General features: G+C 35.9%; 1 protein-coding gene across 1 annotated transcript in view; it reads left to right on the top strand.

The window, feature by feature from the left end:
* Positions 1-15,220, top strand: part of HMCN1 (hemicentin 1) — a 489,046-nt gene that overhangs the window by 376,098 nt on the left and 97,728 nt on the right. The window contains exons 53-57 of the mRNA XM_025877925.2: positions 1,536-1,686; positions 3,050-3,244; positions 4,965-5,078; positions 10,150-10,337; positions 12,253-12,349. Of these exons, the coding sequence (XP_025733710.1) occupies positions 1,536-1,686; positions 3,050-3,244; positions 4,965-5,078; positions 10,150-10,337; positions 12,253-12,349 (745 nt within the window). The remainder of the gene's footprint in view (positions 1-1,535; positions 1,687-3,049; positions 3,245-4,964; positions 5,079-10,149; positions 10,338-12,252; positions 12,350-15,220) is intronic.

Genomic DNA, 15,220 nt, shown 5'->3' with positions numbered 1-15,220 from the left:
AAGGATGTCCTTGAATAGACCAGAAGATGCTCAGAATGGACAGACTGGTATTAACCAGGGTGGGAGTTTTGCCAGAAGAATAAAATAAAGGGAAAGAGGGCAAGAGGAGTTGAGGGTTTATGCAAGGAGCAATTGTCATAATAGACCTCGGGGTTAGGAGGAGAGTGAGTGGCGGTGAACAGATTGCAGGGTCTGTGGATTATGGGTCCTTCCACAGGACCAAAAAATTACTGGAATTGGGATGCTAGAGGAAGTGTTAGAGAGTTAGGAGGTGATGGTCAGAGAGTGAGAACCTGAAAGTGAGATTATAAAGAGATGTAGTTCTTGGTAATTATAAAGCCTAGGATGACTGGTTTAGTGGCTGATTGAGGACTGGGGACAAAAAATTAGAAGAGACGAGGTCAAGGAACTGAGAGCATACAGCATTGGATGAATGTCTGTGTGGGTGTTGAAATCACCAAGAATTATGAGAAAAGTATCATTAGAAGGAATGACAGTGAGCCAGGAGCTAAAATCTTCAAGGAATAAGAGGGAACTTAGTATAAACGGAAATGTTTAGAAGATGAGAAATGCCCTATTAAGTGAAGGTGATATTATTAATAAAACATCATAATACAAATATCCATAAGTTAATGTGCCATTAAGTATAGTAATACTTTAAATCAAACATTGTAATATGAATTAATATAAATATAAATATAGGTTAAAATTTTCCATTTATGAAGTAATGATATTTCTGAATGAACAATAGTGATATTTAGATCAAATCAGACTGTTAATGCCCTCAGTCTTTCATTAAGAAACTCTAGTATTTTCTACCGAATGATAGTACACTATGGGATCAGAGGAAAATAATTTTTTCCAACATGGATAAATAGATATGGTACCTAAGAATGTTTTTTATCATAAAATATGCATTTACATATTTGGTATATAAATGTACCACCCAGAAGTACCTGGCACAGATGTAAAGTATATGAGCAATATTTTCTTTTTTTTATTTTTTATTGTTATGTTAATCACCATACATTACATCATTAGTTTTTGATATAGTGTTCCATGATTCATTGTTTGTGCATAACACCCAGTGCTCCACGCAGAATGTGCCCTCTTTAATACCCATCACCGGGCTAACCCATCCCCCCACCCCCCTCCCCTCTAGAACCCTCAGTTTGTTTTTCAGAGTCCATCGTCTCTCATGGTTCGTCTCCCTGTCCGACTTACTCCCCTTCATTCTTCCCCTCCTGCTATCTTCTTCTTTTTTTTTTCTTAACATATATTGCATTATTTGTTTCAGAAGTACAGATCTGTGGTTCAATAGTCTTGCACAATTCACAGCTGAGCAATATTTTCAATAAATAAAAATGATTACTCAAAAAAGTTTAATCAAAGTAAATTAATTCAATTAATGTTGTCTTGAGTATTTCAAATATAATTTTTTTATTTATTAAAAAATCCTAAAAAGTATAAACTGTATGATGTTTTAGAGGATTTATTAGTGTACTTCAAGGTAACATTATTTAATTGAATCACAGCCCCTTAAATCAGATGATCATGTCAATATTGCTGCAAGTGGACATACACTTCGAATAAAGGAGGCTCAGATATCAGATACTGGACGGTATACTTGTGTAGCATCTAATATTGCAGGTGAAGATGAGCTGGATTTTGATGTGAATATACAAGGTAAAGTAATATGCTTATTGTGTGTAATTCAGCATATATTATCTATCAAAACAATAAAAAAGAGATTTGGTTTATTTTAAATACCTTTTTTTCTGTTGACAATAATAAAAATTCATTATTGAAAACTTGGGTTTAAGAAATTCACAAGGAAGAAAATAATCCATCATTCAGGGTTACTTCTGCTATTTTTGTTTCCTTCTGATATATTTTTGTAAAGTGTACTTCATTTACAAGTTGGGATCACATGATACAGACTTTTCTATTACATTAGCTTTCCCCTAACATTTTATCATGAAGATTCTTTTGATATTGTTTACCTGGAAGGCAAAAAGTATAGTAATGTACAGAATTTAAAGTGGTCAGACTTGAAATTAAATGATGATTTAGCTCCTACAAACTTTTTGAATTGGACAAGTTACCTAAATATTTTAACCCTTGGTTTCCTTGCTTTTAAAATTAATGCCTTATAAAATTGTGGTAAGTACTAAATAACATAAAGTATGTAAAACTCTTAGCAAACTGTTTAAGAAGTGGTACCTGGTATTAATATTGTTGATACTGTTGCTTTCATGCTTTTATATATGCTTTTTAAAACATTCTTTTTGATAACTGTATTTGTTTTATCAATTGAGTATTAAAAGATATATTTAACTAGACTCCTATTGTTGAATGTCTAGGTTGTTTCCAAATTTTCACTACTCATGTAATGCTTCATTGAACATCTTTATATATAAAATTTTCACACATCTGTGGTTTTTCATAACTTGCTAATAGTGGAAATTTTAGGTCAAGTGTACCTTTTTAATGTTTTTGATGTGCAGGAAAATTGCCTTCTTGGAAGTTCATGCTTGTCCCTCAGAAATGTTTGAGAATGTCCTATTATTTTTGCAAATGGACTTATTAATCCTGATTGCATAACTTCTTTAGCCTTCTTAGAGGCTCAAGACAAATCATTGGCAGATGCTTTCTGTTGAGCCCGATTTTTTGAAAGGTTCCTCAAAATTTAGTTTTTCCTGCTATGATCATATTTCTTAGCCACGCATATTAGAGTAGGTTCATCCCTGAGAATAGACCCCTTTATCTTATAAGTGCTAGAGACCTTTAACAGGGAGAGCAAAGCATGAACATGGCATTTTGAGCCCCATATTTCTTGTTCTTCTATATGAAAACCAATGCTGACTTCTGTCTACTACATTGTTTGGCTCAGGGCTAGAGTTAGTAGGTATATAAGTACTTGAAAATATTTTCACAGTATCTAATTTATTACATTTACTAATCATTCTTGTGAAAATACAGCCAAGATCTTTGTTTAATTAATCCTAGCATTTACATGTGTCTAAAACGTCATGTCTTTCCTCCATAGTTCCTCCAAGTTTTCAGAAACTCTGGGAAATGGGAAACATGCTGGATACTGGCAGGAGTGGTGAAGCTAAGGATGTGATCATCAACAATCCCATTTCTCTTTACTGTGAAACAAACGCTGCACCTCCTCCTACCCTGACATGGTACAAAGATGGCCGTCCTCTGACCTCCAGTGATAGGGTGTTGATTCTGCCAGGTAAAGATCGCTATGAACAGCATGAAAATCAGAGTCTCTGCCAAATGTGTTTCTCCTCATTTATTAGACGAGTTGAATTGATCAGTTTTCTGGCCATATAATTTAACTGACACAGGCTGCCAAATGCCACTGGTATCTGTGTAGCTTCGAGCCAGAAGAGTTTAGGTTGAGAATTTGACAATAGGCTGGAATACCTTAGGTAATTTTCAGTTCTACTACAGGATCATTCTGTCAGCTTAAGAAGCCCCTTGGCTGGGTGACTGGATGGCTCAGTCGGTTAAGCGTCTGCCTTCAGCTCAGCTCATGATCCCTGAGTCCCAGGATCGAGTCCCACATTGGGTTCCCCTAGCGGGGAGCCTGCTTCTCCCTCAGACCCTCTCCCCTCTCATGCTCTCTCTCAAATAAATAAATAAAATCTTAAAAAAAAAAAAAGAAGTCCTTTGGCTTCCATGAGGCTCCATTTCTCTAATAGTGTGATGAGATCATCAGTTTGGTTTTTACACATTATTGATAGATTCTAAAATATATTTGCAAATAGTTACTATTCACTTTATTAAATACATTTATCATAAATCAATAGTTATGATTATTGGTTTCAAATATTTTAGTTGTCACATGGTTTATTGGTAGAAAAGGAGATGTTTAAATTATTGTGGAATCATAATCTTTTCAAGGCTTCTACTTAATTTGAACAAATATAAAATGGGCTTGTCAAAATTTACCAAGTTCTACACACCTAAGGTCAGCATATTTCATGGTGTGTAAATTTGATTTCAATTAAATACAAGATATCTTGAAAAAAAAATTTTTTTAAAGTGACTAAATACAAATGACAGCTAAATGTTGTGATATGTGATCCAAAATTGGATCTAGGCTTGGGGGAAAATATTTATAAAAGATTGTAACAATAATGAAATTTGAATATGGACTATGAATTCATTAGTAATTTTGTGTTGATTTTAAATTTCCTGATTTTGATCACTGTACTATAGTTATATAAGGGATTATTTTTGTCCTTATATAATTACAGATTTATGAATATTTAGGAGTAAAGGGGCACTGTGTTTTCAACTTACTCTCAAATAGTTCAGAAAAAGATTTTATATATAAATAAATAAATATGTAAATTTATATATGAGGTAAAACAAGTGAATATATATATAAGAGATAAAACAAGTGGAGTGAAATATAAACAATTGGTAAACATAGGTGAAAATTTTTTATACAGTTATTGAAACTTTTCTTTGAGTTTGAAATTATATCAACATGAAAAGTTTTAAAAATATTCAGAGTTATTCTTTTAAAAGTGTATGTATAATAATATACTTTATACCTTTTGCATCCCTGGCTATTGCTTTCTCAAACCTATACCTGCATCAAACATTGTAAGCTTCTTTTACATGTATTCAAAACTGTAAAATCAAGAAGTCACTGCATAATAATATTTCCCTGTGGAATATGATGAAGGGCATGGAGCAACCTTACCCTCTTGTGAAAAATCTACATGAGCTACTTATCTCTCAGGAGATCTGATTCATATATTGGATCATTTCAATAATGCAGTGTTTGTTATACAAATGGTTTGTGGGATTAAAACTGAACCGTTAGATGAAAAAGAACCCTGAAAGAAAATGTAAGGAAATCATTAGACCTGAAAAATTCATCTCTGTTTATGACCAGTAGGATTTAGAGAAGTGAACATATGGGGCTATGTTTTCAGGAGGGCGAGTGTTGCAGATTCCCCGGGCCAAAGTAGAAGATGCGGGGAGATACACGTGTGTGGCTGTGAATGAAGCAGGAGAAGATGCTCTTCAGTATGACCTTCGTGTACTCTGTGAGTTCTTATTTTGTTTGTCATGCATTTTTTCACTCAAAAAAATTTTTTTGAGGAACTAATGTTTGCAAGATGTTGCATCAAGGACTTTAAAGGCTATAAGGATAATCAGAAAGTGATAGTTCTACTGAGGAATTAATCATCTTATGCAAATTGAGAACTCATGAGTTAGGACTCTTGAAATATCAGATAACAAACTGGCTTAAACTTAAAAAAAAGAGAATCCATTGACTCATGAACCTGAAGAGTCCCAGGGTAGAGCTGGCTACAGTCATACCTGACTTCTGTGGCTCAAAGAGGCCAAGCAGACTTAACCTTCCTCTTTCTCTTGTTTTTTTTCTCTGTTATTAGCATCACTCTCAGGTGGGGGATCCCCTTGAATGACAAGTTGGCCCCCAGCGGCTCTAGTCTTACATCCTTATAATTTCATATCCAAATGAAAGCTTTTCTTAGTGTTTACAACTGAAGTCCTAGAATTGAATTTTCATGGCTTTAATTGGCCAAGCATGAACCACAGTTCTATCCCTGAACCAATTATAGAAGCTAAGTGGCCTGTTTAAGGCCTAATTTCTGTGCCTACACTTAGACCACATTGTTCTCCACCTGAATGCATGGACTGAGAGTGGAAGAAGTATTGTACCTTGAAGGGCAAAGAGAGGTGATGTTGCTGGAAGTTGAAACAAATAGTTGCCTCCATTAAAAGAGATTGATCTAGAGAAGTAGCAGTGGGAATGTATAGGAAGCAGTCAGCATGAAAGAGTTTCCAGAGGAAGTTATGAAGTAATATGAACTATTAGGCACTTGTCTCAGAGCATGAGATGACACTGAGATTTTTTTTCTGAGTGATTAAGAAAATAGTGGCAAGAATAATAAAAATAGAAGACCTAGGAAAACATTATTTGGGAAAAAAGAAGTCAGTTTTGTTCCGGACATGTTGAATTCAGCATGTTACAAGATACTTAGGTATAATATTGGAGGGGCCATGGAAAATCAGGAACTTCAACACAGGAGAGAGGCTGAACTAAGAATGTAGATTTGAGAGTTATCCACAAATAGGTGATATTCAAGGGCATGAGATTTCCAACAGCAAGGATTATAGATAAAGTAGGACAAAAGTTCATGGTGGGATTGTTAACAAGTAGGAGAAAGGAAAAGAAAAGAGTTAGAAGAGAAACAATCTGAGAGGTTCATGAGAAGCAGTAAACTACATACTATTATATGTCACAGAATCCAAAGCATGGAAAAGGCTATCAAGAAGTGGTTCTAAAGACTGATGAATCACAGACCTGTACCTCTGAAACAAATAATACATTATATGTTAAAAAAAAAGAAGAAGATAGCAGGAGGGGAAGGATGAGGGGGGGGAATCGGAAGGGGAGACGAACCATGAGAGATGATGGACTCTGAGAAACAAACTGAGGGTTCTCGAGGAAGGGGGCTGGGGGAAGGGGTTAGAAAAAAGTCATTTTTGGAGTTTAATAATTCCTAAAAACCATCACTACACCTAATTCATTCATCATACTAAGTTCTTGATATATGCTAGACACTGCATGAATACTAATTTTTTGCTAAAATGCTGTTGAGATACTATTTAGGCAAGTATAGGGGAGAAAAAAGCCATTGGATGTCTACCACACATGATGAGTTTTAGTTTTGTGACACACATCTGTTTTGAGAATATTAAATTGGAAATGGTGAACAATCATTATAAAAGATTTCCTTTACATGTGGGATACACATACAAAATTCTAGCTCATTTTGGAAATAGCTGAGGGGAGGGGACTGGGGGGAGGGGTTAGCCTGGTGATGGGTATTAAAGAGGGCACGTTCTGCGTGGAGCACTGGGTGTTATGCGCAAACAATGAATCATGGAACACTACATCCAAAACGAATGATATAATGTATGGTGATTAACATAACAATAAAAAATTGGAAAAAAACTAATGATGTAATGTATGGTGATTAACATAACATCATAAAATTTAAAAAAATTAATTTATTGCTGAAGGAGAAGCAATAAAATATTAGCATTTCTTTAAAAAAATAAAAGAAGTGGACCTAGTATTGGATGCTAAAGGAAACTTAAGAAAATAAAAACTGAAAAAGTCCATTGGCTTTAAACTGAGAAATCATTGGTAAAATTCAGAAGCTCAGTTTAGATACTGTGGTGTGGCACAAAGCCACAGGACAAAAGGATAAATCTGGAGCAACTAATCAGGAAGAAAAGGAAACTCTTAAGATATTTTGCAGAGGACAGAAGAGATGGAGTAGAGTTTTAGGATAGACAGCTTGAGGAAACATATTTAAGAAAGATTTGAGCTTGCTTACAGACCAAAGAAAATGATCCAACAGAAGGGGACAGATTAAATTTTCAAGCGGGGAGGGGGGAAACAGGGGAGGTACAGGAATTCATGGATCAAGGTCCTAGAACAGGTGAAAAATGCAATCAAGGAACCAAGAGGGGTAATTAGCCTTTCATGGTAATGAATTGCCATTCATCAAAATGGTTAGGAGGGAAATGTGGAAATGTATATCAAATGTATCTAGTCCTTTTCATTAAGTATAAGAGCAAGACAAACGGTGATAGGGGTGGTTGGGCCTGTGGAAAACAGAAAAGTTTAGTGATTACCACCATGGAGGATGTGACAAACAGTCAGCTGTTGAAGTTGGAGCCATTTGGCTCAGTTACTCCTTTCTGAAGCCACCCTTCCTTCTACAGTATTCCCAGTAACCAGGAGGCAGAGGTAGAAAAAATAGTGTGCTCTATCTGGGTGGGGTGGGGGTAGTGCCACAAGGTAACCAGGTATATATTGTGGAAGCGCTGGAGGGTGAAAGACCATAGAATGTGCAGCAAGAAAGAGCATCACCAAAATGACCCCTGTGAGGCTTGGGCAGGGCAAGAGGAAAAATGATGAAAGGAGGCTGATGGGCTGATTGTAAGTGGGAAAGGGGTAGAAGGGCTAGAGTTTTCAGTGCAAACAAAGAGCAGCTTATGAAGGAAACCTGAAAAGAGGTAGAAGAAAGAAAACAGTAGAGTTCAAAAATCATATATTTGACATATATCTATTGATTACTAAACTATATGCAGGAACTTGTGCTAGGCACTGAGGGGGATACAGCAGCGAATACAGTGTAGACATCAGTCCTTCTTCAGGGAGCTTATAACTTCCAGAAGAAAGAGGTGTTAATATTGAATGGTTGAATGGTCCAATGGTCCAAGGTCCAAAGGTCCCTGTCTAGGGCTGACTGACATGGAGTAGAGATGAAACTAAAATTAGAGTGGGATGGATCATCAACATAGATTTTAAAGTCTATAAGATAGTGATAAGGAAAAGAAAAAGGGAAGAGAAGATGATTAATTAAAATCAGTGCTATCATCACCAACAACATCCTAGACCGCATGACTTAATTTGACTTATTTAGTTTAGGACAGAGTAGAAGGATCTGATAAAGAAGCAAGATAATATGGTTTGGGAAGGACTGGGAGTCAATTAAATTGAAATGGAACTTAAGGATCGGGTAGTTAAAGGCAGATGTTCATCCCTTCAGGCTATGTTAATTAAGAGGAAGTTGGAAAGCATGTTGGAGGTGAGTTTAGAGAATTGGAACAAAACAAGAAAAATGAACTGGACCCAGAAATCTGTCTACATTAGGGATGTTTCACAGTGTTTGATGCTCACCTCCTATGTGCCACTCCACGGTTCTGTACTGAGAATAATTCTGAGTGGTGTAAGCTAGCTGATGGGGCATGGCAGCTGGAGGGCAGGTCAGACCAAAGAGCTTTGGTAGAGGTCTGTACAGGTCAAACCTTGGACCTGTAGACCACCTGTAGACCACCTCTTGGTCCCTCCTAATGGTTCAGCTCCAGGCAGAAGTTGAGGAAAACATCAAATCTTTATGTCCAGACATTTCATCTTTGATTAGTTTTCATGGTATTGAGGTTAGTGATGGGCTCATTTAGTCCGAAGTTCAAGTTTATTATTTACTAATCTGCAGTTCAAGTTATATTTTGTGTTACCTAGAGTATAGTAAAAAATCATATAACTTTGTGAAAATTTGCATCCAAAATAACATTGAAATTCTATTATGTACCTTGTAGCCTTGATTATTTTCTTTACAGAATTCCAGTTTAGTTTTTGAAAGACCCAAATACCACAGGACTACATCTACATTAAATATATAATCTTTGCTGATTGCTAAAGATATGGTACATTTTAAGAGAGTGAAACAGAATAGCTAAGCTTTCCAAATAAAGTAAAATGATTATTTACTTTGAAAATGAATTTCTATATTCATTCTATATTCATTCAGCAGCCAACACGTTTCTAGTTTATATAACATTTCCATTTTAAAAAATTTTATGGGTAACGTGATTTTTTTGTAACTGACTAGTCTAACATAAGATAGATATGTACCTGGATTCTATGGTATCATTTTAAATGAAAGTGAATATATGTAGGAAAATCTAGAATGTGACTCCTCAAACTTTAGTGTACATAAGGATCACTTGTTAAAACACAAATTTCTTGGGCCCTCTAGAGATGCCCACTGAGGAGATCCAAATGGGACCCAAAATTTGCATCTCTAACCAAGCTCCCAGGTGATGCTGATACCACTGATACTGGGGCTGGGGAAACACATTTAAGTAGCCCAGACAATTCCCTTGCAAATGAGACCAAGTCTGTACATTCCAAATATACTTTAAAGATGTAATTTATCCGGCTTCTCTAGATGACCAAATAGACTTAAATATTCATGCATGCAGATGCTACTTACATGTATGCTTGAAAACCCAGAAGGCATAGTTCAAACCATGAGAGAGAAGCGAGGTCAGGTAAATTGGGGAAGGTTTGAGATTGTGGAAGGGGTGAGTCCAGGGAAGGTAAACCCAAGTTCACACAATTTTTATCACCACCCTAATTTATTAGTGTAAAATGTTATTCAACAATCTTGGTTTCTCCTTCAACTTTTCTATTATCATCCCATGCTTTTTAAAGCTGTCAGAAAACTAGAGTAACTGAGAAAAGACCTCATTTCCTGTCATTATCTCTTTGTTGCCATCATCTATTAGTGCCTCCAGTTATTAAGGGAGCAAATAGTGATCTCCCTGAAGAGGTCACTGTGCTGGTGAATAAGAGCACACTGATGGAGTGTTTATCCAGTGGCAGCCCAGCACCAAGGAATTCCTGGCAGAAGGATGGGCAGCCTTTGCTAGAAGATGGACATCATAAGTTTCTATCTAATGGAAGAATTATGCAGGTAAAAGTAAAAAATCGTATTTTCAAATAGCTATTTGACTTTGTATTTCCTAAGTCTTTTTTACTTTTGAAAGTAATTTTTATTGGTTTATAATTATTATATTTGTGAAAATAACTAACCATAAGAAAAATAGAAAATAAAATTCTTTATTCTGTACCCCCTACCAGAGGTGACCACTGTTTTTTTTTTTTTAAGTTTTTATTTAAGTTTTTTTTTTTAAGTTTTTATTTAAATTCCTGTTGGTTAACAGTGTTATATTAGTTTTGGGCGTACAATATAGTGATTCAAAACTTCCATACATCACCCAGTGCTCATCACAAGTGCACGCATCCCCATGATCTGTTTCACCCATCCCCCCACCACCCTTCCTTCTGGTAACCATCAGTTTGTTCTCTATAGTTAGTTAAGAGTCTGTTTCTTGGTTTGCCTGTCTTTTTTTCCTCTGTGACCATTTGTTTTGTTTCTTAAATTCCATATATGAGTGAAATCATATGGTATTGTCTTTCAGAGGTGACCACTACTAGCACTTTTGTGTGAATTCTTACAAAAATTATACATTCAACACATGCACACTCCTAAATTTGCTACAAGATGGCCTTTGTGATAAAAGCCACATTATAATTAGTATGATCCTTGCCACTGCATATTTCTGATGGTAAACTCCTAGGTGGTATTAGGTTCCCTGTAGATTAAAATGTCCCCTGTATTAGTAAAGAATTGATAATAAACAATGGAAAGCACATAAATATCCCAAATTGTTGTTCACTAATGGCCATGTCTATATTTTTCTTTTCAGTTGTCTTAAAAGAAAGTTACGTATTTATAGAAATAACACCAATTCTTTTGTTAGGATACAACTTAATAACATTTTTGACCACATAAATGATATTCTATGGGCCCAAGAATCTAAGCATAACTATCAGTGTTTCCAACACAGGACATATCTTATGGAGTTCTTGTCTTTAAACACACACACACACACACACACAGACACACACACACACACACACGAACCAGATCCAGTACCTGGAAATGCCCTTGAATTCTCAAATTATCTTCTAAACATTGTGACTGTATCTTATTTGATGTCCTACAACCTCTATCAAAATATTTAAGTGTTTCTCTGTCTCAGGCCAAAAGATATATAGATGGATAGAAATTTCATTATTATGAAATGAAATTATGTTATTATGCCTAATAACATAAATATAAATGCTGCATAAAACAAAGTACTCCAAAACAATAAGCATTTATTTAGTTCATAAGCCTTCTAGCTGGTTGGGTAATTCTTCCAGTCTCAAGTGTCTGGATGCTGTGAATTGAGTAAGTGGTCTGCTGGTCTTGGCTGGACTCTTAGCACAAATCCAGGGCCTCAGTTGTAATAACTGATTCTGACCCCCTGTGATTCTCTTACCCTCCAGCAGGCTAGTCCTGGCTTTCTCACATGGTGGTAGCCTAGTTCCGAAAGAGTGGAGAAAGGCACTGGATCTCTTTAGGCCTAGGTTTGAAATGGCACATTGTCACTTTTCATCACACTGTGTTGGTCAAATCCATTCACAAGGCCAACATAAATTCCGCATCTTACTCCACCTCTTAATGACAGGAACTTCAAAGTTACATTGCCAGGGGTGTGATAGGGAAAAGAAATAATAATTGGGGGAATTTTTGTAGTCAGCATATAACAACTATGTTTAAAATTGCCTTTTCTGATTGGAAATCTTTATAAATAAATATTTGATTAACGCGACTAAAAAAAGCTAGCATCAGCACTATTATATACAAAAATTTATTTGTCTTGTGTTCATCTGGTATTAACCAGAAAGAATATGTGTTGTTTATTCTGAAATACAATGATCATTATGAAAAGTGCTTTATTAAAAATTTCAGTTGGAATGTCTTCATTTTTTTCCCTTAGATTCTAAACACTCAAATAACAGATATCGGCAGATATGTGTGTATTGCTGAGAACACAGCTGGAAGTGCCAAAAAATATTTTAACCTCAACGTTCATGGTAAGAGCTCAGTTCCAATAACATTTCTTAGGGTATGCTTGAAAAAGCAGGAAAACTGTGTTTTAGATTATGTAGACTTATTTTGTACTTTTAACTTGAACAATGTGTGGAGACTGCATTTTTTTCAATCTCCTGTCTTTCTTCCCATCACAAAGTAGTATTATAAAGTACAAATCTTCTAGGAAGCCTGTTTTTATATTATTTCAGTTCCTCAGGAGAAAGTACTTACTGCTACATATTTGAAAGTGAAAAAAAATCAAAATTCTAAATCCCCAAAATTATGTTTATATACAGTTAGAACCAAATATAGCTCTTTTACTCATAAAAATTTACCCAGTAATCTTGATTGGAACCAGTTTCTGTCCTCAGAGGTAGAATTCATGTTGAGTTACATCCTCCAGTACCATTAGGTATACTCCCTGAAGAAGAAAAAGTTATTTTTGGAGTTTAATAATTCCTAAAAACCATCACTACACCTAATTCATTCATCAAACTAAGTTCTTGATATATGCTAGACACTGCATGAATACTAATTTTTTGCTAAAATGCTGTTGAGATACTATTTAGGCAAGTATAGGAGAGAAAAAAGCCATTGGATGTCTACCACACATGATGAGTTTTAGTTTTGTGACACACATCTGTTTTGAGAATATTAAATTGGAAATGGTGAACAATCATTATAAAAGATTTCCTTTACATGTGAGATACACATACAAAATTTTAGCTCATTTTGGAAATAGCTGAAATTTGACATTTCATGAAAAATTTCTCCCTTCAAGACTTTTATTTAGATCATGAATATCCTTTTTTGGTGTGATATGTAAGGAGTATTGGCGTCCAGCAAAGTTTGGTGTTTGTGGAACAGACATTTGAAACGTTTTTATCTTTGTATTCCTAGTGCTTAGCACAATGAGTAACATGTGATAGTAAAAGAGATTTTGCCTTTTTGATGTTTTGCTTTTGTTTTTGATGTTTTAAGACCTCAGTCTTAATATAATTGAGTGTTATATTAATTGCATTCATTAGTTCATGTCTCACTATCATCATTGGCCTAAACAAGACCCATCTTTACTTTTATTTATTAAAATATTCATTCATGTATTCATTCATTTTTATGCCCATTTCTTGCTCCTGTTTCCCCTCTCCTTTCATAGGAAACCATTCAAATGGTACATCTTAAAGTTTTTTTTAATGAGTAAGTCTGACCAAAACAGAAACAGTGTTTTATGAATTCTCAGGAAGAAATAAACGAGTATGATGATTGTGAGAGCACACATTCTAATCTGTAAAGTGCAATAAAATAAATGTTGAAAATAAAAGTGTTGATTATTTTTTCTGATTCCCAAGGCAGACTTAATTTTTTCTCCTTTATGTGATCAAAAGCCCCAATTATAGCAAGTCCATAAGTTGTCTTGTATTAGTTATCTTTATATGTCTCTCTCTTCACCCCATCCTATAAATTTATTATAGATGTTGTAGGGAAACAGTCATTTCTTATAGATCTTGGTCTCCCTGGACCCATCTATAGTCATGGTAGTCACTAAATAAAATTTGGTGCTTTTTCATCAGTTGCTTCTTCCTAATGCACAGCAAAAATACCTCTACCTCTCAAGGTAGAAGCAGCAACCACTAGAGTTTACCCTTAAGGACTGGAGTTCAGAAAGGTGTTTCCTCATTCACAGGTTAATGATACCTTGAACTCCCAATTGTGGTCAGGAACCCATACTTAGATATTAGAAAATTCATTTTGGGGAGAAATACTTTAAATTGTTTTCACTTTAAAACCATACTGTTTGTTATCTCCCACTACAACAGTGCCTGCTTCTTTTGGACTTTGACCTTCATTCTGCCGGCCTGTGGGTTTTCAGCTCTCTTGTCTTCACTCTCCTTCACATCCAGCTTAACTTCTCGTGGAACAACATTTCAATCACCTCTCTTAGTCTTCTTACTGCTCTTGCTCAGTAAAAGCTCAACTGCATCTAACGACACAACGTATTGTCCACTTGATACCCTAACCCTAGTAGGCATCAAGTTTTTACGTATGCAATTTCACTTAATTATCTCAATAACCCCAGGTGTTGGTACCACTTGATACCTCTTTTACAGATGAAAAGGCTGAGGCCTAGTGAGATTAATTTGCATGCCCACAGTTACAGATCTCGCAAATACAGACCAGGATTATAACTTAGGTAGTCTGATTCTAGACGTTTTGAACTTAGCTGTTTTGCTGTATTCCTTCTCACTAAATTCCGTTTCTGACCATACCTGCACCTAGGTGGCTAACCATGCCTGGAGGAACTCATGGAGTCAGGAACATCAGTATCATTATAAATTCATAGGTACCATCTTGAACTGGGCCCTCCATACTGCCTGGGGTTCCTCCTCTTGTCTCTGTTCCCTAGTGACTCTCTTACACCTTCATCCCTCTCCTCAGATGTCAGATGACCCTTGGCTTAGTGGGCTCAGGCTGCCATAACAAAATGCCAGAGGGTGCATGACTTAAGCAACAGAAATGTATTTTTTCACTGTCTGGAGGCTGGAAAGTCCAAAATCAAGGTTCCAGCAGGGTCTGGTTTCTGGTGAAGGCTCCTGCTGGCTTGTATTCCAGCTACTTTGTCCTCATAAGGCCTCACTGAGCACACCTGGCCAGAAAAGCAAGGATGCTCTCTTGTATCTCTTCTTACAAGGACAATGATCCTATAAGATCAGGGCCCTACCCTTACAACCTCATTGAGCCTTAATTACTTCCTTAAGGGTGCCATCTCCAATATAGCCACAGTGTGGGTCAGGGCTTTGGTATACAAATTGGGGAGGGGGACAAGGAGGGTTATTCAGTCCATAACAGCCACCTCTCACTTTCACTTCCTTCCC

The sequence above is a fragment of the Callorhinus ursinus genome, unplaced genomic scaffold, assembly GCF_003265705.2.
Source record: "Callorhinus ursinus isolate GAN/ISIS: 27379988/994484 unplaced genomic scaffold, GSC_fseal_2.0 scaffold13, whole genome shotgun sequence".
Lineage (NCBI taxonomy): Eukaryota > Metazoa > Chordata > Mammalia > Carnivora > Otariidae > Callorhinus > Callorhinus ursinus.
This window is presented reverse-complemented; position numbering and strand designations above follow the sequence as displayed.